This window comes from Pteropus vampyrus, unplaced genomic scaffold (genome assembly GCF_000151845.1).
Source record: "Pteropus vampyrus isolate Shadow unplaced genomic scaffold, Pvam_2.0 Scaffold44, whole genome shotgun sequence".
NCBI lineage: Eukaryota > Metazoa > Chordata > Mammalia > Chiroptera > Pteropodidae > Pteropus > Pteropus vampyrus.
The window spans coordinates 9570012-9590438 of NW_011888825.1; the positions used below are offsets into that span (position 1 = coordinate 9570012).

A 20427-nucleotide genomic window follows, 5' to 3' on the forward strand; every position below is an offset into this window, starting at 1 on the left:
ACGTTTCTTTCAAAGAGACTTCTTGGGAGTACTTTTGAGAAGGGCAAAGCTGGTGCCCTCCCCAGGACCACCATGATGCTGATGGCTTGAGGATTTGTTGCCCCAGGCCCAGGTAGGATCAGATCATTCTATCACACCTGTCCTGGGCACCTGATGACACTACAGCGCCCTCTGCCACAGAGAAATGAGCAGAGAACCTGCCCCCCCCCAGTCCCTGCTCAGCCAAAGGGTCAGTGACCTGTGCTGCCAGCCCTACTGCCAAGGGGGAGCCTTTAGGTCCCAGCCAGAATCTTGTCACAGCCACCTTATCCAGGGACTGATGACCTGGGTCACACCCACTGTCACTTAGCAGACTCTTTGGGGACTCACAGGTCCACTGGCCTGAACACCAGCCCTGCCCTTGCAGCTGGATGCCCACATGGGTGTTCAGAGCACCCAGGGATCATGTCTGGCTTCCTGCTGCCTCCTAAATGTGGCAGTGGCTCATTATAGCACGAGGCTGTGCTCTCAGCCCTGGTGGAGGAAAGCAGTAGTATGCTGCTGCCCCACTGACTTTGCCATGGGTAGCTGTGCCTGCCAGCTCCACTCAGGCCTTCCCTCATTGCCAGTTCCAAGCTCTCCTTGAGCATGTGTGTTCTGCTTTTCCTTCCAAAGTGGTGAAAGATTTTTTAAATACCGATTTGGCCCTAAGTATGCATGACTTGGTCACAATCATGCAGTTGAATGAGTTTTAAAGAAACAACCTCATCAGTGTGACTCTTTATCATGATATGCTCATTGATAATTATGAAACAGAAGCCATATTTTTTTACCAAAGTTCTCTCATTCAAACATCCTTATCTTGCTACAGGCTCAGTAGACATTTTGACAAAGGCTTTGAGTCAAACCGTGTTCGAATCACAACTCTACTGCTTACAGGCTATGTATCTTAGGCGGGTTACTCTCATCTCTGTGCCTCAGTTTCCTCATCTGTAAAAGGGAGCCATAATGTACTTATTTTACTGTTTTCATATGGAGATTAAAAGAGCAAATATGTGTCCAGTGCTTCTCAGACAGCTGGCTTGGGAGGCCCTCAGGAACTCTTAGCTATTTGTGTTTTTATTACATTTTACAGTCAGGGCATGCTTTTCTCCCCCTGAGAACAATATGCCACGTTTTGTTGTTTAACTCTAAGGAGATATAAGCAACAGTGTAAGATCCTGGCAATGTCTTTTACTGCAACCACATACTTTCCCGAAAGGACAAAGCCTCACACAGGCCCACAGAGAGAAGGGCATCCAGTGGGCCCTGCTGGCTGCCCCTTAATGAGTCTTGAGGGTGTCAGGTAATATCAACCCTGCCAGGGAGTCCAAGGAGCCCCTTAGTTCAGAAGCAGAGCCCCATTACCCTAATGCCTGGAGCCTTGGGCAAACCTATAACCCCAAATTGTAGTCCACAGTGGGGGTACAATGCCAACTCTGCAGGGGACAGCCCAGGCTCTGCATCTCTCAGACTAGTCTGATTCCAGACTCTGGTCCTCACAAGCTGTGTCATCCTGGGCACTTTACCAATTTTTTCTGAGACCCAGTTGTACCCAATTTTCCCATCTGTAAACTGGGGATGATAATGGTGCTGCCTTTATAGGGGCCTTTGGTGAGAAAATGAGATCATGTATGAGTACCAGGCAGCAATGCCTGGACAGTGTGAACCCTCAATGAGCAGAGCTCTGTGTTGCCAGCCAGCTGTAGTCAGCTCCCACCTAGGCAGCAGGTGCTGAGTGTTCCTGGAGCCACAGAAACAGGTGTCAGATGGTGCCAGGCAGAGCCATCCTGACAGGAGATGGCCGACCACTGAAAGAACCAAACCAGCCTGCTTATCTACCATTGACCTTCGGGCCATCTTTTTCTGTGTGTCATAGTCATTAGGGAGCATGTTTTAGTTCTGTATCTGCTGAATGTCACAGACCTGGAAGCTGTGCCATGAGGGAACTCTATCTACCTCTTGATGGTCCATCTGGGGGGTTCCAGATGGGGCTCTTGGGGGCAGCCTTACTTCAGGGCTGGGGAAGATGGCAGCTCCCTGTGTATGAACAACAGCAGCATTTAGCGGGTGTTTAGGGGAGGAAGGCTGGTGACACAGTGGCCCTACCTCCATGCTGCTGTTTTGGGTGTCTATCAGCCCACACAGAGGCTATGTGAGTTGGGGACTGCTGGTCTCAGGAACATAACAGCGGAACTTCTGGTACCTCGGCTGTGCCGTGAACCGTTGCCAGCACTGGGGAGGTATGTGGTGCTGAAGTGGCCATTCCCCGCTTCCCTTTATGTAGTGTGAATAGTCACATAGCCAAAGCAATTGTAAACAGCTTGAAATTGTGATAAAGGCTCTGACGATGACAAATGAAGTGTGTGATGGACAGGTTTTTCAGGAAGGTGATGAGGGAGGGCCTCTCTAAGAGCTGACATTTGAACTGAGATCTGAATGACATGGACAAGCCAGACACATGGAGACCAGAGGGAAGAACATGTCTGTGAGGAGGAATAGCAACACAAAGAAGCAAGCCCCGGAGACTGGGGAATGGCTCAGATGCTGGGGGCAAAGGGAGGAGTTCACTGGGGTAGCAGGCCAGGCATGAAGGTCTGGAGGATTAGGGTGAAGAGCTTCCTCAAAGAGTCATGGGAAGCCATTAGAGGGTATTGTGCAAAAGCACAAAATGCTGTGGTTTGGGTTTTCAGAGGATCTCTCTGACTGCCGCCACCTGTAGGAAAGCAGTAAGGAGACCAGTGGTCCAGGCAAAGGGCAATGACGTCTTAACTTGGTGGTAACATCGCGATGGAGAGAAATTGAGAAACTGCTACCGGAATGAATGATGAAGGAATGAAATGCTCTCGACAAGAAAACATCTGGGCCTGGGCCCTCCCGTCGTTGCCTGTGCCTCTTCCCAGAGACATAACACATACTGCTACTGGACACCAATGCAGGACCCAGAGACCCAGGCATCCATGCTGACCCTGCTGATCCATGACCATTTATCACTGGGTGCTCTGGTGGAAAATGAGAGACAGTATCATGCTGGATCAGAAATGGTGCTTGGTTTCCAAACCCCAGCAGTGCTTCTCATCATAGAGACTTGAGAGTTAAGAAGACCTTTGGAGAAATCCCAGACCTTAGCTCTATTTGTAACTGCCTCTCTTAGAAAGTTCCAGAAGCCCCACAGAAATGAGTTTTTGGAAAGCAACCTGTTGATAAGTTAAAACTACCTAATTATCAGGAGCTCCTCTTTAGTTGGGCTCTACCGAATCCCCAACCAGGTACTTTGTTAGCCCATTTCATCTGCCAACCACCCTGCAAAGGGGGCTATTTTCCCTTTTTGCAAATGAGGAAACTGAGACGCTGGGAGGTTTTAAGGCTTACTGGAGCCACAGAGCTTGGCTGGACTGTGTCTGCCAGGCGCCAGTATCCACTGGGCCCGCCACTCCCGACCATGCTCCCAGCCCCATCCCACCACACTCACCGCCCGTACATCCTCAGGCAGGTCCTCATCCAGCTCACCCTTGACTATCTTTTCAAGGGTATTGATGGAGATCTCCAGGAGCTTCTCGTGGTGGTGGGTCTCCAGGTCCCGACACTGAGCCATTGTGCAGCCTCAAGTTAAGCAAAGGCCAAAGGTGGAGCCGGCTCAACATGTCCCTGACCTGTGGGCTGGGACCTCGGCAAGAGCTCAGAGGGCCAGGCCATTGCTGCTAGATGAGAGAACAGACTCTTAAGGACCAAAAGGCAAACTCTGAGGAGCCCCTTCACAGCCATCTACCTGTGTGCACCAAACCCCAGGGCCATCCTGGCTCCCCCTGGTCATCATTGGCTCTTGGCACTGGGCTTTCCATGTGTCCCTCCATCCTCCACTTCTCTCCATCCCACCACCTCCTGACTTGACTGTAGACTAAGACCTGGTCTCCTACTCTAGCCGTTTCTCCCCACAGCAGCTAGAGTGTGCTATAAAGATGTAGGTGAACAGGACACCATTCTCCTGTGCTTACAGCACTCCAGGAGCTTCTCGCTCTCTGTTGTGGCCTAAAGGCCTCCTCTTGGCCCAGAATTCTCTGGCTCTTCTCAGGACCTTTGCATGGGCTGTCTCCTCTGCCTGTCATCCCCACCTTTCCACCTGGTCCCTCTGGCTCACTCTCAGATCGTCACTTAGTGGGCCTTTCCTCAAAGAGGCTCCAAGCCCTGGTCTCTTGGTTTGCTGCTTTTCACTGTCTCCATCACTTCTGCCTCCTGTGGGACTGTGGGCTCAGGAAGGCAGGACCAGGGATCATTTCTGGAGCACAGTTTGCCCCACACAGCAGGGCCCTGAGTTCATATGGCAGAAGGGTTGATTATGCCCCAAATGTTGGCTCCTAACCTGCTGAGCTCATTATGAATAATTTGTCAGTGTCTTCAACTGGAAGTTGCCTCCCCCACATGTATACCTGTGGGGCAGTGGAGATTCTGGGGTGTTGTCTCCCATTGAGTGTCATTCATTTGAGAAAAAACTTGCCAGGATTTCTACTGCAAACAATGCCTTCCTTTCCCCAGCATGGCAACCCTGCAGGGGTTACTCAGACAAGCTGTCATTGTTCTGAGGGTGGGGAAACTCTCAGACCTGGGGGCACATTCTTTGAGTCAAAGTGGTTGCCAAATCTCCATCCTTTGAAGGTGATCTTTTTTCCTTGGTGAAAAAAATGGAGGTTTTACATTTCTCTAATTTCCAAGGTGGAGATTCCCACTCAATAGGATCTTGTGATGAATTTAATATCATCTTGGCAGAGGTATAGATCTTCCTGTAAATCAAACGGGCATAGGTATTTCTGATAAAAAGCAAAGTGCTGACATTTTACTATCTCTGCCAATATGTTTAGGGCACTGGTGGCAGTGGAGGGGGCAGATGTTTGACTTCTCAGGTGGCCAAGGGGATCCCACTTATTTGCATTCTGCTTAGTCTGTAAAGAAGCATTACCTTTCCTTGCCTTGTGTTAAAAATGTAGGCACCTCTCCCCTACCTGTCCTGAAGGCAGGGGGAGCAGTGGTATTGGCCAGGATAACCCCACGGGCCCAGTAGCACTTCCCCATGGAAGGTCACCAAGGAAAGGATATAGGCTTTGAACATTTTCAATAAAGAATCCCACCAAATCAATGATGTTCCTTTCAAACATGTTTATAGTCTCCTAGAAATGATAAGGAACAGTTAACATGCACATTTAGACACGAACTTGACAGGTCTAGCCTCAGAGCAAAAGACGCATCTTAGAACTTAGCCAATACCTCCTCTAATCATAGAACTTCAGGGTAAAGACCAACTACTTTGGCTTTCCCAGTAGATGTCTGTGAACTGATCCTACTTCTTCCTTCTGACTTCTGTCCCACAGCTCCATTACTCTCTGACCATTTCAACTCACCACCCCCTAAATATTTAATGCAGTGCTTTCTCCAGGCCTGTGCCCGTTTTCCCTTGGCCAGGAACACATGTCCTGGTCTTACACCCCTGCACACATATACACAGAGCTACTTCCCTTCTTTTGGGCTTCTCAGTGGCATCTATCACCTCCAGAGAATACAGGGACATCGTCATTATGAGCCAGAATGCCTGGGTCAGTGTCCTAGCTCCACCACTGTGTGTAACTCTGGGAATGTTATTTAACCTTCCTGGGCCTCAACTGCCTCATCTATGAAATGGGTTTCCTTCATAATATCTGTCTCATGGAGTTGTGGTAAAGCTTAAATGGGTCCATGGCCATGCCACCCTGAAAGTGCCCAATTTCGTCTGATCTCGGAAGCTAAGCAGGATCGGGCTTGGTTAGTACTTGGATGGGAGACCACCTAGGAACACCAGGTGCTGTAGGCATTTAAAAAAAAAAAAAAAAAAGCTTATATGGTTTACTTCACACAAAATGCTATGCCTGTCAGAGAGAAAACCCTCAATAATGCTGGCTGTTACCCTAGACGTCTCACTAACTGTGCCCTGCAGGCACTCCTGCATTGCTGCATCCCAGTGCTTTAGCAAGGCACCCAGGGCCTAATGAGACTTGATGTTGATTGAGGGAACAATGGAGGATGCATGGTGAAGCCAGCTACCCTATGAGCCCCAGTACAATCCACCACAGACTACAGAACTGCAGGGTGGGCTGACGATGCAGGGAGACTACATGAGCCTGGAGATGGTCTATGGGCTGAGCCAATTATACATGTTCCAAATGTGCGTAAACACTATTGTAATGAATAAAACTAAGGTCACTGAAAAGCACAACTACATTTATAGCCTTTTGGCCACTGTGCATGGGTCCCAGGGAATTTGGAGATTTTGAAAAGGGGATCTGCTAGAAAAGGTTGCAAGCCACTGCCTAAGCCTCCCCTGAGGCTCGCATGCTGCTTTCTGCAGTGCTTGAGCATTCCCCAGCGGGGCATGAGCATCTGCTATGTGATGTGATGGGGAAATCTATCCTGTGTCTGAGATGTCACTTGACACGTGAGGAATTGATCAGCTGCTATCTCTTGGCCTAGCCATGGCAGCATCCAATGAGGTTTGATTCATCACAGCACTCTAGACTCCCCACCTCAGCTGCCTTGTGAACACACCAGTCACTCTGGCCCCTAAGGAATTTTAGATAGCAGTGCTTTTCTTTCTCACTACTTAGTGCTAAATTGCAGGCTCCTTGCATCTCCCTGACATGCAGCAACTACAGGCTGAGATGCGGAAGAGCCTTTGTTTCGTACTCGAGTGCGGTTTTACTTCATTTTTTGAGCAGCCAGGTCTAATAAAAATCCTCTCTCTGCTGAGGCTCTGGGCATTTCCAGGATCGGGGGCGGGGTGGGGAAACACTCCAGAGGATGAATGAGCTCACCTCCCATGCTGCATAAGAATTACTTGCAATGTAAATGATTGAAATGTATTAAAAGCAAGCAAAGGACTGATGAGGAAAACATCAGTCTGACATGCTGAATCGCACTGGATGTTTCCAGCAGACGAATGCCTGGGAAGGCTCCAGCTGGAGTATGGTTTTTTAGCTGCATCACCAGCTTCTTGTAAATGAGGCTAGCAGAGCACGGTCAATGTCACATCTGTGCCCAGGGGCCCGGTCTCACCTCGAGCTGCTCTACCAACTGCATCTCCAGCGTCATGAGCCCGTTGTACAGCTCAGTGATGTCCTCACTGTATTCCACTATCTTCATCTCAACATTGGTCAGTTCAGACTCATCACGTATAGCACTTAAACTCTGGAAACAAAAGCCTGGGCTTTAGAAATCTACAAGTAATTGTAATTAGTTCATGACAGGTGGCAATTGGTCTTGTGGGTAAGAATTTGGGACTCTGGGTTCAGTCTGCTCAAGAGTTAGCTTTGCCACTTGCCAGCTCTGTGAGCTTGTAGAAGCTAATTATCCTCTCCATGTCTGGAGGCTGTTAGGGCAGATGCTAGCACTGGCTAGCATGAGCTTAATCCATGTTAACTTTGGTTTTTGTTTGAGGTGGCTGGTGGGAAGGAACTATGGCTTCAGCGTCAAGTGGACCTGAATTTGAATCTTCTCTGGGTTACTTATTAGCTGTCTGACCTTGAGTGAGTCACTTCCATTCTATAAGCTTCAGTTTCCTCATGTAAATGGAGAGAGAATCTGTGCTTCACAAGGTCCTAGGAATTAGGCAGTGTATGTGAGGTCTTGGCTCACAGTGGGGGCTTGACTAATGGAGACTCAATAAAGAGCCTACAGCAGGCACACATAGGGAGAGACACTGGAAAAATAAGACAGTCTTTGAGGAAACCGGTAAGACCCACACAGAACCCTCGTGAGAAAGTGGGTGTTAGTAGTAAACAGAGCTGGAGCATTTGGAATGAGAGGGTGTTCTCCGGCTAGAGAGCACCCTGGGGGCTGAGTGGGGCACTGAATACCAGCGGTTCACTAACAAAAGACCTAGAGAATTGGCCACTGGATATAATGTAAACTTGTTTCTGTTGATATTTGGTGTTTCTTGCGAAGGACGAGTAACTGGATACGATTCAGGGGGGCGAATGATATTTATAATAATGGCTACTTTGTATGGAGAAAAATCAGATTCAATTCCTACCTCAAGCCTTACACGAAAACAAATTCCTGTCAGTATGAAGATTTAAATGTAAAAAATAAAGGCATACAAGTATTAGAAGAAAAAAATGAAGGATTTTTAATAAATAATCTTAGAGTGGAGAAGTTATTTTTAAGTATAACCAGAAGAAAAGACTGATAAATTCTACCACATAAAAAATTCTAATACTCTGAATGATAAAAACATCATAGACAAAATAACATAACAAACTGGGAAAAATATTTGTAATTTATTTCACTGACATAAGGCCAATTTCTGAATCTATAAAATGTTCCTACAAAGTAATAATTTTTATGAGAGAGAGAGAGCACAACACCAAATAAAAAATGGGTAAGGACATATTATAAGAACAAATAGTTCACAGAATAAATAGATGTTTGTAAAACATGTGATGCTCACCCTCCTTTAAGAGAAAATAACAAATTAGCAAAATTGAGAAAGCTTGCTAACACTGTCCTGACAGGGGAACCAGCAGGGCTGCAAAAGGTTCAGCCTCTGTGGAGTGCAGTTGGACAAAAACTAGTAAAAGTAGCAATGCACAGTGCCACCTCTAGAACTTCATCCTACAGATCACACTTGCGCCAAGTTATTCATTGCAACACTGTTTGAAAGAGCGAGAAACTGGGAAAAAAATGTCCATCAACAAGGATGGGTTTAATAGATTATGGCTCATCCATGCAACGAGCTATTCTACAACTATTAAAAACATGAAGCAACTCAAGTTTTAGAAGGATTGCTGAACTGCGTAAGTAGCAAAGTGTAGAACAATGCATGTTATACTTGCATCATATACACACATGTGCACACACATGCACACAGACACAAACACATGCACACAGGTACATGCATGAGCACACATGCATGCATATGTTCACACTCACATGCACGCACGTGCACAGAGACACAAACACATATAGCATATGTACACATGTATATACACATGACTAACACATGCCAATGACACACATGTGCACACATGGGTTGGAGGCAGACTGTACTCCCCTGTATACATTTTTCATTCTGTATCTGTGCTCGCATTTGTATTACCTATCCACTACTAGTCACTATGGTCACTAGAGTAACTATGACTACATATGAAGAGGAATTTGTACTCAAAAGGTTAATCAGCCTTTGTTCTGCTTCTACAGATATGCTTGCTGCATAGGCCATACTCAAAATTAACTAATGACTCATCCTCCCTTTTGCTTGTTTTGTCTAAGCAACAAATGTAACTGCCTATACCCCACAGCAACTACCACGCTCTGTAACCACCTAAGGACAAATTAACCAATCGGCGCATGCCAAATAAGTTCTATATAAGCAAAGCTGCATCTGAGCTCAGGGCCCAGATCTTCAGAGCGCTAGGTCCTCTGGGACTGCCAGCCTAATAAACCTGAGTTCTCCAACTCTCCGAGTGCTGCTTAGTTTCTTGCCGGTCTGATTTTTGCAACTTTTCTGCAACACACATAGACTATCATCTTCATTTCATTGAGGAAATGGAGGCCAGGAGAGGATCACCAGCGCGGAGTCCGCCTGAACCACCCCTGCTGGACACTGGAAAGGAGTGTTGTGTAAGCCTGGGTCTAGTTGGGGTGGTGAGAGGAATGCAGGACAAGCTCACAGAAAGATCCTGTGAGGAAAAGGAACTGGGGCCTACAGCCCGTGGAGTTTGTGAACTTTTCCAAGACAAGTGGACTCAACTTGGTTGAACATTAGAGGCACCTAGGCACACTGGAAAATCCCAGTGGGCGCATCTCAAGAAAGACTTTGAGGGTGCCACCATGCAGACCAGGGCCTCATGAAGTCAGGGGAGCTGGCCTGGTCTAAAGATCTGAGCTCAAGGAGCAGCCTGTTAGGGGGTTGGGCTTGGTGCCAGCAGGAGTGCAACACTGGTTGTGGCCTGGCCCATGTTCTGCTTCTTTAGGGGGATTTGTTGCTGAGGGGCCTGGGCCCCAGCCTGGGGCTTCAGGAGGAGCCAGTTGGCTGACATCCAGTTTTCCCAAATCCAGTGGCTACAGGGACTAGATAAGGAATGTCATGGAGGATGTGCCAGACAGGGCCTGGGGGACTTGAGACGTGGCCTGTCCAGAGGGCACAATCGATCCTCAGGCCCTAATGACAACTGCCTCCAGAGAAGCTAGCAACCACAATTCTTCTGTGAAATCTTCCTGTTTTTAATGTCAACAGGATATTCAAAATGTTTTAAAACCCTCTGCAGGCCAAACAAAATATGTATGTGTACCAAATGTATTCATCTGCTGACAAGTTTTAACTTCTGGTTGAATGCATAACACCCCTCCCCATAACCTAGGTCCCATTGACGAGGCTAATGGGATAAGTGGGTGGAGAGAATGGGGCATGCAGAGTGGGAGGGCCGGGAAGCATACTGGGGCCTATCACCAATCCTATTATATCTGAATTTGCATCATCAAGGGATTTTCTACTTTAGAGTTCTCAGCCAGGAGTGGCTTTATGGGCCCCTGATGCAGCAGGCAAGTGTTCACAAACTCGGTGTGTGTAAACAGTTTTTTTTCCCCCCTCTTTAATTCTCTCCCCTTTCCATCCCTGACCTATGGATGTTGCCATTTCCCCTTAAGAAATGGATCTCTAAAGGCAGGTCGTCTCCTCCCACACGCCTGTGGCATGCGCCCAGGGGCCCTGGCGCACCGCCCGGGGCCTGGCATACTTGGGGTATGATCCGTGGCTCCACCTGGGGTGCAAACCCAGGACCTTCTGCATGTAAAGCAGATGTGCTAACCACTACATTATGGAGCCACCGCTGAACAGTTTTTTGAGGAGAAAGAAAGTCCATTGCTTTCCTTAGAGTCTCAGAAGTTCTATGACTTAGAACAGGTTAGGGATTGGCCTTGCAAAGTAATGCTAACTAAAGAAACAATGCCCATCAAGTACACATGGCCCCTGCTTGGGCTGGGCTGAGTGGCCTGGGTCAGGCGGGTCCCATATGCCTGTGAACCACCTTTCTTTCCTCTATCACCCCTGGAAAACTCTTCTGTGTCCTGTAAGCCTCAGCCCAAGTTAAGGTGCCTCTGGAAACTCCCAATGCTTCCTGGCTTCCCTCCAGGTTGGTGCTGACCACTCTGGGAATCTGACCACTCTGGGAGGGCCTGGGTCTATGCCCCTCACCAGATGGGAGCTGTCTCAGGGCAGAAGCCATGTCCAGCACAGAGCCAGGCACAGAGCAGGGCTCAGAAGATTTTGCTAAATAAACAAATGAACAAAAAGGAAGGTTTTTTTTTTCCTTTCATTTTTTCATATGGTCATTATCATCACCATAATAGTAGTGATAATAAAAACACCATTTAAATAGTAATGATGATGGTACCTTGAACCTCAGGGGTGTTTTAGGTGAAAGAAACCCACAGGCCCCATGGCTCAGCCTTGGCCAGCAGAGGAGCTGTGGTTGGTAGTGTCAGTGGAAGGCTGAATCTTGGCTCAGACAGTGAGCTGGGTTAGCTCTGGCAAATGGGAACAAGGATCATGGGCCTCAGGGGTCGTCAGATGTACAAGGGCTACTGCCTGTCCATTGGGTCCAGGTCCCCAGTTGCATGGACACCTGCAGCAGGAGGCAGGAAGAGAACAGGGAGGGTGGGGCCTACCAGCAAGTGCTTCTCCTCAAACTTGGCAATCCTCTGTTTTCCCTGCTCCTGGTTTTCCTGGATGGCCTCGTGGACACATTCATTGAAGGTTTCAAGCTCTGCTTTCCGCTTTTCATGCTGTTTCAGTCCATACTCAAAAATGTTCAGGCAAATGATGACAAATTTGTCCTTGTAGGTGAGTGGCTGTTAAGGAAGCTTGAGGTTGTTTTGGGTGCAGGACTTGGTGTTGGTAGAGCCAGGAGTTGATATTTGGAGGATAAGGTGATGGTGGGAGAATCTTTACCCCTGGCCTGAGGGATTCAGACACAGGACCTACGTGAGGGAAGAAGGTAGGGGGCTACAGGAGGAGACTACAGAGCAGAGGAGACACATGCTAAGAGACTCCTGAGGGACCTGGATGGGATAGGGAGGGGCTGGGAGTCCGGGGAAGCCTGCTTGGCCTGGGAGCGAGGCAATGTGTATTTTTGTTTCTGTTGTGTTATATAGATGGCACCTTTGCTGAGGGTCTGTCTTCAGGTGCTGCAAGTGTGCTGAGGGAAACTGCAATGGTCGGGGGCGTTGAGGGGGCGGGGACCATGGGCTGGAAGCAGAGAGATCTAGGTTCAAGCCCTGGCTCTGCTACTGCTTCTCCCTGGCAAGCTGCTTCCCCTTTCTGGGCCTCAGGTTCCTCACCTGCATGTCAGGGCACGACAGAGCCAGCGACATTGAATCCTTAGGAGGATCTTAAAGTCAGGCAGGTGCTAGAGCCTTGATGTAAGCCCAGGTCACCCATCTGGTAGGTGGCAGAGCCAGGAGGGAGTCCATCTGTCTGGCCCAGAGTCCTGCTCTTCACCTTCTGCTCGGTCAGCCCCACACTCTTACCACCCCCTCCCCCACTTCTTTCAGAATGTTGGGGTTTTAAAAGTGATTTTTTTTTCTCTACTCAGAGTTGGAGTCTCCACAGACCCACTCTGTGACTCATTGACTCATCTTAGCACCTTCAGACCAGGAACCCCTTGATTCTATCCTAGGCTTATAGTTTAAGCCAACTGATTGGCCATCCTGGCCACAGCCTTGATGATAACTGTCAGTCACATCCTGTTGGCTCTGGCCACCTGGGGGAAAAGTACACGCTCTTAACCCTATAGACTAGGGTTCAAATCCCAGGTTGAAACTGTGTGACCTTGGACAAGTCAACCTCTCTAAGGTGAGCTTCCCCAACTATAAAATGGGATTAATAGCAGCACTCATCTAGAGGAGTGGTTGAGAAAATTATCAATACAGTACACAAAGCATACAGTAGGAACTAGTAAATATGGTAAGGAAAGTTAGCGCCACATGTCAAATTTCCATCTCTGACAACCTGTCTTGTCAAGCATACAGACATAAGCCATGCTGACCAGACCCTCAGTGTGTTCCCTGAAATCCAGACAGCATTCCCTGTACAGTTTAGCTGATCTGGCTCTGTACTGCCTCTTGGGCACATTGCTCTGAGTGGAGGTTTTATCTTCCAGGGTCTCAAAGAGAGATAGGGAAACTGAGGCCCAGAGTGGAAAGGAACTAACCCCAGGCAGGCTGGTGGCATAGGGCCTAGGCTCTGCCAGAGAAAACAGTTATGAACTTGGAAGGATATGCCTCAAGAAGCTCACCAACGCTGGGCAGGCAGGCCAGCTTGTTGCCCTCCACATCCTCGGTGTACATGCTGTCAAACAGGAAGGAGCCATTCAGATGCTCAACAAATGCAGCCTGTGGTCAGAAACACAACCAAGCTTGGGTGACTGATTAGCCGCACAGGCTTTACGCTGGGCAATGGGGCTGGTGGATGCTTGGCCCTCCAAGGAAGGCAAGGAAGGGAAGGGCATGCTGAGCTAAGGGTAGGTACGTGTGGAGGTCCGGAGGCATAAAACTGAAAGCTGCACATGGCTTGTTCTGGCTGGAGGGAAGGATGGTGACTGTGGGGAGAAGGCCGGCAGGGGCTCAGCTGTGAATCTAGGGGCATGCTGAACAGGGACTTGAACCTTCCTGGCTGCCCACGGGGCACTGTCAGATTGTTTCAGCATAATCTTGCCGGCCCTGTTGGGGAGGTAAGGCAGGTGAAGTCTGGGCCTAAGGTGGAGCTGGCCCTGAGGGCAGGTGGCAGGCAGAGTGAGGTAGTGACAGGGCACCAAGCCCTGTGGATGGAACACGATTTACATGCTCCATCAGAGCTAGATACTGCTGCGCAGCATCTGTCTTCAATTTAAAAAATGGGTTTTCAGGGCCTGGGCCCTGCAGACCTTTATTGAACTAGACTGATGCCCTGTGGCCAGCATCCTGGAGCCAGGGCAGAAAGAAGTGAGGAGTAGGGCTCCTCTGGGCCAAGTGTACCTTGTGGTCCTCCAGCTTCTTCTGCCAGGACTGCTCATCCTCCAGCCGGGTCCGAATCAAGTTCTCCCGGTGCTTCAGCTCATCAATACTGTACTGGTGCTTAATCTCCGCTTGCTCTTTCTGACCAGAGAACGAGAAAATGTTACCAGGGGATGCTTGGTCCCTTTGAGGCACACTGGCCTCTGCCATCCTGTGGGCCTCCTACATGTGGGCAGGGGTATCATGAGAATGCCTTGTTGTCTCATAGCCCTTTTCAAGCATTCTGAGTCTAAGAGAAATTAGGGAAGGACCCAGAGGGGTGTGGTAGGCAGCACAGGATCACTGGCCCTCCACAGCCCTCTACAGCAAGTGTTCTGGCTCTCTTTTAGGGATGCATGAGTGAGAAGTAAAATGAAAAACTCAAGTCACAGCTTGGTCACAAGAGTTTTGGCCCTTGGCTCTGTGCCCTGCCATCTCTTGGTTCTCCTCACCCCTCTGGCTCATTCCCCTATGGCCACCAGAAATGCTGGTGTCCCTAGGGCTTGGTGCTCACCCTTTTGGGCTCACTCTACACACCCCAGGTGATCTCACCTGTGCTAAGTCTTCAAGTACAAGATCCTTCATCCTCTGACAATACTCAGGTCTCTACCTCCAGCTCAGACGCCACCTCTGAGCACCAGACCTGTTACTAATGGCCTCATGTCTCCTGGTTGCCTCAAGAACACTGCCAACTCACCCTGTCCAAAATGGACCTCTGTCTTCCCAGAGTCCTGTCGAGGTGAGTGGCCCTCCACCCCAGCCAGCCAGCACCCAAGCCGGAGACCCAGGAGTATCCTGGACCCTCCCCACCCCCTCAGACCCAGGCCTATGCCCAAGCCTGTCCATGCTACCTCCTGACTGCCTGTCACATCTGCCCACCCCTCACCAGCAAGCAGCCAGAGCAACCTGTTAAATGCATACCTGATCTTGCAGCCCCTTACTTACCTTGTATGGTTTCCTCTTGGGTGTAGGGTAATAACAAGCTCCTGCTGTGGCCTGCAATGCCCTACCTGCCTCCCCCACTCTCTCTCACCAGCTCTCTGAGCTCCAGCCACTCACCTGCTCATCATGCTGCCTCCTAACCCAGGGCCTCTGCACGTGCTCAGCCTTCTGCCTTCACCCAGTCAACCCTTGCCCCATCCTGTAGATAGATCCCTGCTCAAACTCACTTCCTTGAGGAAGCTACCTCATAACCACCAAACCCCATCCTGTACATCTATCTCAGCCCATGTCCTTCCCTCCTGGCATTTTTACATATCTATGAAAAGATCTAATTGTGTGTTGACTGCATAAAGGAAGGCAGGGGCTTCCCCAGAGTCTGTACAATTCCAGAGCCTGAGCTTGCCTTCCACTGTCCTGTGCTGTCTGAGGTCCATCCCAGTCTCCTCCTGAACATGATGTCAGTACACGTCAGTGTAGTTTTATGCCTTAACAGGGGCTTTGGCTGCAAACAGCTTATATTGTACAGAGTTGAAATCCTTCTAAAGATCTCTTGCTATTCATTGAGCTGTACACTTACATTCTGTTTCCCTACGTATTCATACTTCAATAAATAAGTTTAAGTTTTTAAAAATCTCTAGCATCTGGCCCCTCATTTCCTCTCCATTCCTACAGCCCTGCCCTGGGTGAGGCCACAACCTCTTCTCTCTCTTTCTCTTTCTCTCTCTCTTTGTCTCAGGACCACAGCTCCATCCCCTCCGTCTTCCTGAATTGCGGAACACATCATGAATTCTGCTAAAAACTGCTCAAGATTCTCCCCAGGTCTCCACCTTCAATAGGACAGGCCCCAAACCCCAGTATGGCCCTGCTGATAGACCCCTGATCCTCTTGCTTGTCTCTCCCCACCCCGCACAAAGCCCCGGAGCTCACAGCCCCTGCCCATCTTGTGTGCTGGATTAAGGGGAGAGCTGGCCTTCAGGCATAGCCCAGGGCCTCAACTTAAAAGTGGCCTCACAGAAACAGAAAGAACCCTCAGGGAGAGCTCCTGGGAGCTGGGAGGCCCCCTGGGAGACTACCCTCGGCCCCTGGATGGCCTGTGGTTGGCCCTGGCTGTGCTGCTGCCTGAATCCTACATCACCAAGAGGTCAAGGGCTTGGGGCAGGCTGTGATTGGCCCCAGAACAGACAGTGAAGTGGACAGGAGAGTTTCAGGTGCCTCTGCTTTGCAGAACTCTGCTTTTACCACCTTTTACTTATTTATCTTGATACTTCTAGGCAAATCTCTGAATTGTGAAAGGAGTCTTCATTTCCCCACAGCATGATGGGGTTGCCCAGGCAACTACCCTTTATATGCTCCCTGTCCTTTATAGAAACTTCTAGGGACAAAGGAGAGAATGCCTGGGGAGAGGCTTTGGAACTGTGCAGTGTTAGGCTGTCCCATTATTTTATAATGAGTGAAATGCACCCTGACAGCAAGTGGAGTTCCAGACTTGGAAGGTGGCATGGTCTACCTAGGGGCTGGGCTCTGCTCCATAGTCCAGGCCTAGCAGGATCAGTGGTGGGGCCTGTGACCCAGCCCTCCTCCTTGCTTCCACTGGGTTCTCCTGGGTGCTCCCCACATCAACTCAGTGTGCCCCAAACACAGGTTTCTTCTCCCAGGAAAGGCAATAGCTTCCCATGAGGAGTGGGCTGGTCAAACAGTCCTTGGTCTCTCTGGCTCCCAACACATAGGCGACATCCCAATCCTGCTGCTAAAGCCTCACAAGCTGGGCAGAGTCTTTTTTTTCCAGTGGAGAAAGTGCCCATAAATTGATCACACTGCGAAGAGTAAGGAGTAAGTAAAAGTGGACCAGCTCATAGCATGGGACGTGGGAAAGGAGTGGGCAGTGGACAGACAATATGGTGGATAGACCAGGCAGTAGACAGGTCCATGCAGTGGAGAGGGGAAAGCCCTGCGCACTGGGGCGAGCCCTTCACAAAGGCTGAAAGCACAAGCTCTGCAGCTAAACTGCCTGGGTCCAATTCCCAGCATGAACACCACCGACCATGAGATCCTGGATAAGCCGAAGTTCCCCTTGTGACAGCTTTCTGTTGGCAAGCTGGGGATAAGAGCAGGGCCCACATCACAGGTTGTGGTGGAAACAATATGAAATAATGCATTGTGCTTGGCACCACAGTTAGCTGTTAATATTTTTCTGGGGTCACATAGAGTAGAGGTGAATCCTGGCTCTGCCACAAGCTGCTGATCCTGGCTAGTTACTGACCCTTGGTCTCCTCATCTTTTTCATGAGGAAAACCAGACAGTGTAGAATGGCCTGGAGGCAACACATGGAAAGAGCCTGCTGCTGTCAGCACGCACTAAATAGTAACAATGAGGGTTCTGCTGGAATTGCTCTGACAGAAGCAGGTAAAAGGAGTTAAGAAGAGGGAGTTGCCCTTTCTCTCCTCCTCAGGTGGATGGGGAACTCTGTCTCAATGTCCCTTTCCACAAAACTGGGGAGCCTGACGGCTGTCTCACAGAGCTGGGAAACCCAGAGGGAGACACTTGCCATGTGCTCGTCAATACGCCGGGAGTCCAGGTACACGAGGTCAGGAAGGTAGGCCCAGATGAACATCCTGTAATCCTCTGTCTCAGCCATGGGGTTCCCAGAGAGGCCGAGTGCCCGCAAGTCCTTGAACCGCCGCAGGTAGATGATCTGGGGAGGAGAGGGGAGAAGACCCATTTTCTTGGCTGCTGCAGAGCTGAAAACACCCCTAGAAGTCTCCATCTCTGGTACTCTGTCAGAATTTGCAGTCTGGCCACAGAGCCTTCAGCACTGTCTGGAGTGACAGGAGAGGAGGGCTTGGGGGTTTTAGGCTGGATGACTGTACTGAGGCCTTAGGTAAGGCCTGGGCTTTCCAAAGAATCAGCAGACCTGGGTTCAAATGCTAGCCGTGGGACAAGTTACCCATTATATGTGAGCTTCAATTTCCTCACCTGTAAAATGGGTATAAAGATGTTAAGTGTGTTGAAAGGGCTAAACGAATGAGCTATGAAATGCAGGTAAGAGAGTGCCTGATACCTACTCAATAGATGGTGGTAATTGTTGTTATCGTATTGATTAGTCATTCAGAATAGGTGTGCTTTTAGATTGTAAAGCCCTGTGAAAGGTCCAAATCTCTTAAATTAAATGGAAACCACTTTATAATTAACCTTGAATTAACTGAATAACAGCTAGTGGAACATTAACTGCTATTTTTTATACTCTATTTTTAATAATATTTATTTTTATTTTTTATTAAGTTTATTGGAGTAACATTGGTTAATACAATTATGTAATTTTTGAGTGTACATTATAATTTGACATTTATATATTCTATTGTGTGATTACCACCTAAAGTCATGTCCTTCAGCTATCATATATTTGATCCCCTTTATCCACTTCACCCTCCCCCAACCCCCCTACATTTGACCCCCTTTACCCTGTCTACCTCTTCCCTCCTCCCCTACCCGCTACCCACTGGTAACCACTAGTCCATTGTCCATGTCTCTGAGTTTCTGTTTGTCCTGTTCATTTGTTGCTTTTAGGTTTATATTCCACATATAAGTAATATGTGATTTTCAACTTTTTCAGTCTGGCTTATTTTGCTTAGCATGATTATCTCGAGGTCCATCCAGGCTGTCACAAATGGCAGTATTTCATCTCTTCTTATGGCTGAGTACATAATATTTTCATTTTTCAATTATAGTTGGCATACATTATATTAGTTTCAGTTGTACAGCATAGCGATTAGATTTATATAACTCACAAAGTGATCCCCCCAATAAATGTAGTATCCCTCTGCCCCATACATATTTATTACAATATTATTGACTATATTCCTTGTGCTATTCTTTATATCTCTATGACTATTTTGTAACTACTCATTCATTCTTAATCCCATTGCCCTTTTTCACTGACCCCCCAATCCCCCTCCCATCTGGTAACCCTCAAAATATTCTCTGTACCTATGAGTTTGTTTCCGCTTTTTTGTTATTATTGTTTATTTTGTTCTTTAGAGTCCACATGTACGTGAAATCATGTGACATTTATCTTTTTCTGACTTACTCCATTCAGCACAATACCCTCTAGGTCCATCATGCAATATCTTTCTCCATCCCTTTAGTCTGTGTGTGTCTTTTAATCTGAAGTGAGTCTCCTATGTAAAGGTCTTGTGTTCTTATCCATTCAGCCACCCTATCTTTTGACTGGAGCATTTAATTCTTTTTCATTTGAAGTACTTGTTGATAGATATATAGTTATTGCCTTTCTTTATTCATACTTTTGCTACATATTTTTTTCCTTCTCCTTAAAGAAGTCCCTCCAACATTTCCTGTAATACTGGCTTGGAGGTGATGAACTCCTTTAGCTTTTTCTTCTCTGGGAAGCTCTTTATCTGTTCTTTGACTCCAAATGATAGCTTTGCTGGATAAAATGTTCTTCGTTGTAGACCCTGGGTTTTCACCACATTGAATATTTTGTGCCAAGCCCTGTCTTACAAAGTTTCTTTTGAGAAATCAACTGCTAGTCTTATGGGAGCTCCCTTGCAAGTAACTAACTACTTTTCTCTTGTTGCTTTTAAGATTCTCTCTTTGTATATAACCTTTGGCATTTTAATTATGACGTGTCTTGTTGTGGGCCTCTTTGGGTTCATCTTTTCGGAACTCTCTGAGCTTCCTGGGGTTGTAAGTCTATTTCCTTCACCAGGTGAGGGAAGTTTTCCATCATTTTTTTCAAAAGGTTTTTCACTTCTTGCTCTCTCTCTTCTTCTGGTACCCCTATGATGCGAATGTTGGTATGCTTGATGTTGTCCCATAAGCTCTTTAAATTATCTTCATTTTTTTTTATTCTTTTTTCTTGTTGCTGTTCTAATTAGGTGTCCTCTGCTACCCTATCTTCTATATCAGTGGTTCAAATCTCTGCTTCATCCACTCTGTTGATTCTAATATACTCTTCACCTCAGATAACATATTTTTCATTTCTGACTGGTTCCCTTGTATAATTTTATAATTCATTTCCATTTTTATGTTTTTTATCTCTTTGTTAAAATTCTCACTGAGTTCATCTACTCTTCCCCTAAGTTCATTGAGCATCCTTATAAGCAATGTTTTGAACTCTGCATCTGTTACAGATTGCTTGACTTCACTTTGTTTATATCTTTTTCTGGAGCCCTGTTCTGTTCTTTCATGTGGGACATGCTTCTTTTGTCTCCCCATTTTTGCTACCTTTTTGTGTCTGTTTCTACATACTAGGTAAAGCTTCTAAGTCTCCCGATTTTAGCAGAATGGCTTTGTGTAGTACAAGTCCTGTGGGGCCCAGTGGCCCCCTGAGAGTGGGTCCAGCTGCAGGCCAAGTTTATACCTAGCCCCTCCTGGCCCACCTAGTATGTGTCAGCAAGC

The 20427-nt window shown here is 47.9% G+C and overlaps 1 protein-coding gene and 1 pseudogene across 5 annotated transcripts in view; one reads left to right on the top strand and one right to left on the bottom strand.

Moving 5' to 3' along the window:
- DRC3 (dynein regulatory complex subunit 3) overlaps positions 1–20427 on the bottom strand; it is a 41388-nt gene that overhangs the window by 2978 nt on the left and 17983 nt on the right. For 4 of the 5 annotated variants that reach the window (XM_011359079.2, XM_023530005.1, XM_011359077.2 and 1 more), the window contains 7 exons: positions 17558–17704; positions 14053–14172; positions 13319–13431; positions 11707–11881; positions 7096–7227; positions 5110–5180; positions 3491–3614 (listed from right to left, as the gene is read on the bottom strand). In XM_011359079.2, coding sequence (XP_011357381.1) covers positions 3491–3614; positions 5110–5180; positions 7096–7227; positions 11707–11881; positions 13319–13431; positions 14053–14172; positions 17558–17704 — 882 coding nt within the window. The remainder of the gene's footprint in view (positions 1–3490; positions 3615–5109; positions 5181–7095; positions 7228–11706; positions 11882–13318; positions 13432–14052; positions 14173–17557; positions 17705–20427) is intronic. The other variant, XM_023530008.1, reaches the window with a different exon arrangement.
- LOC111738924 lies at positions 5739–5857 on the top strand (annotated as a pseudogene).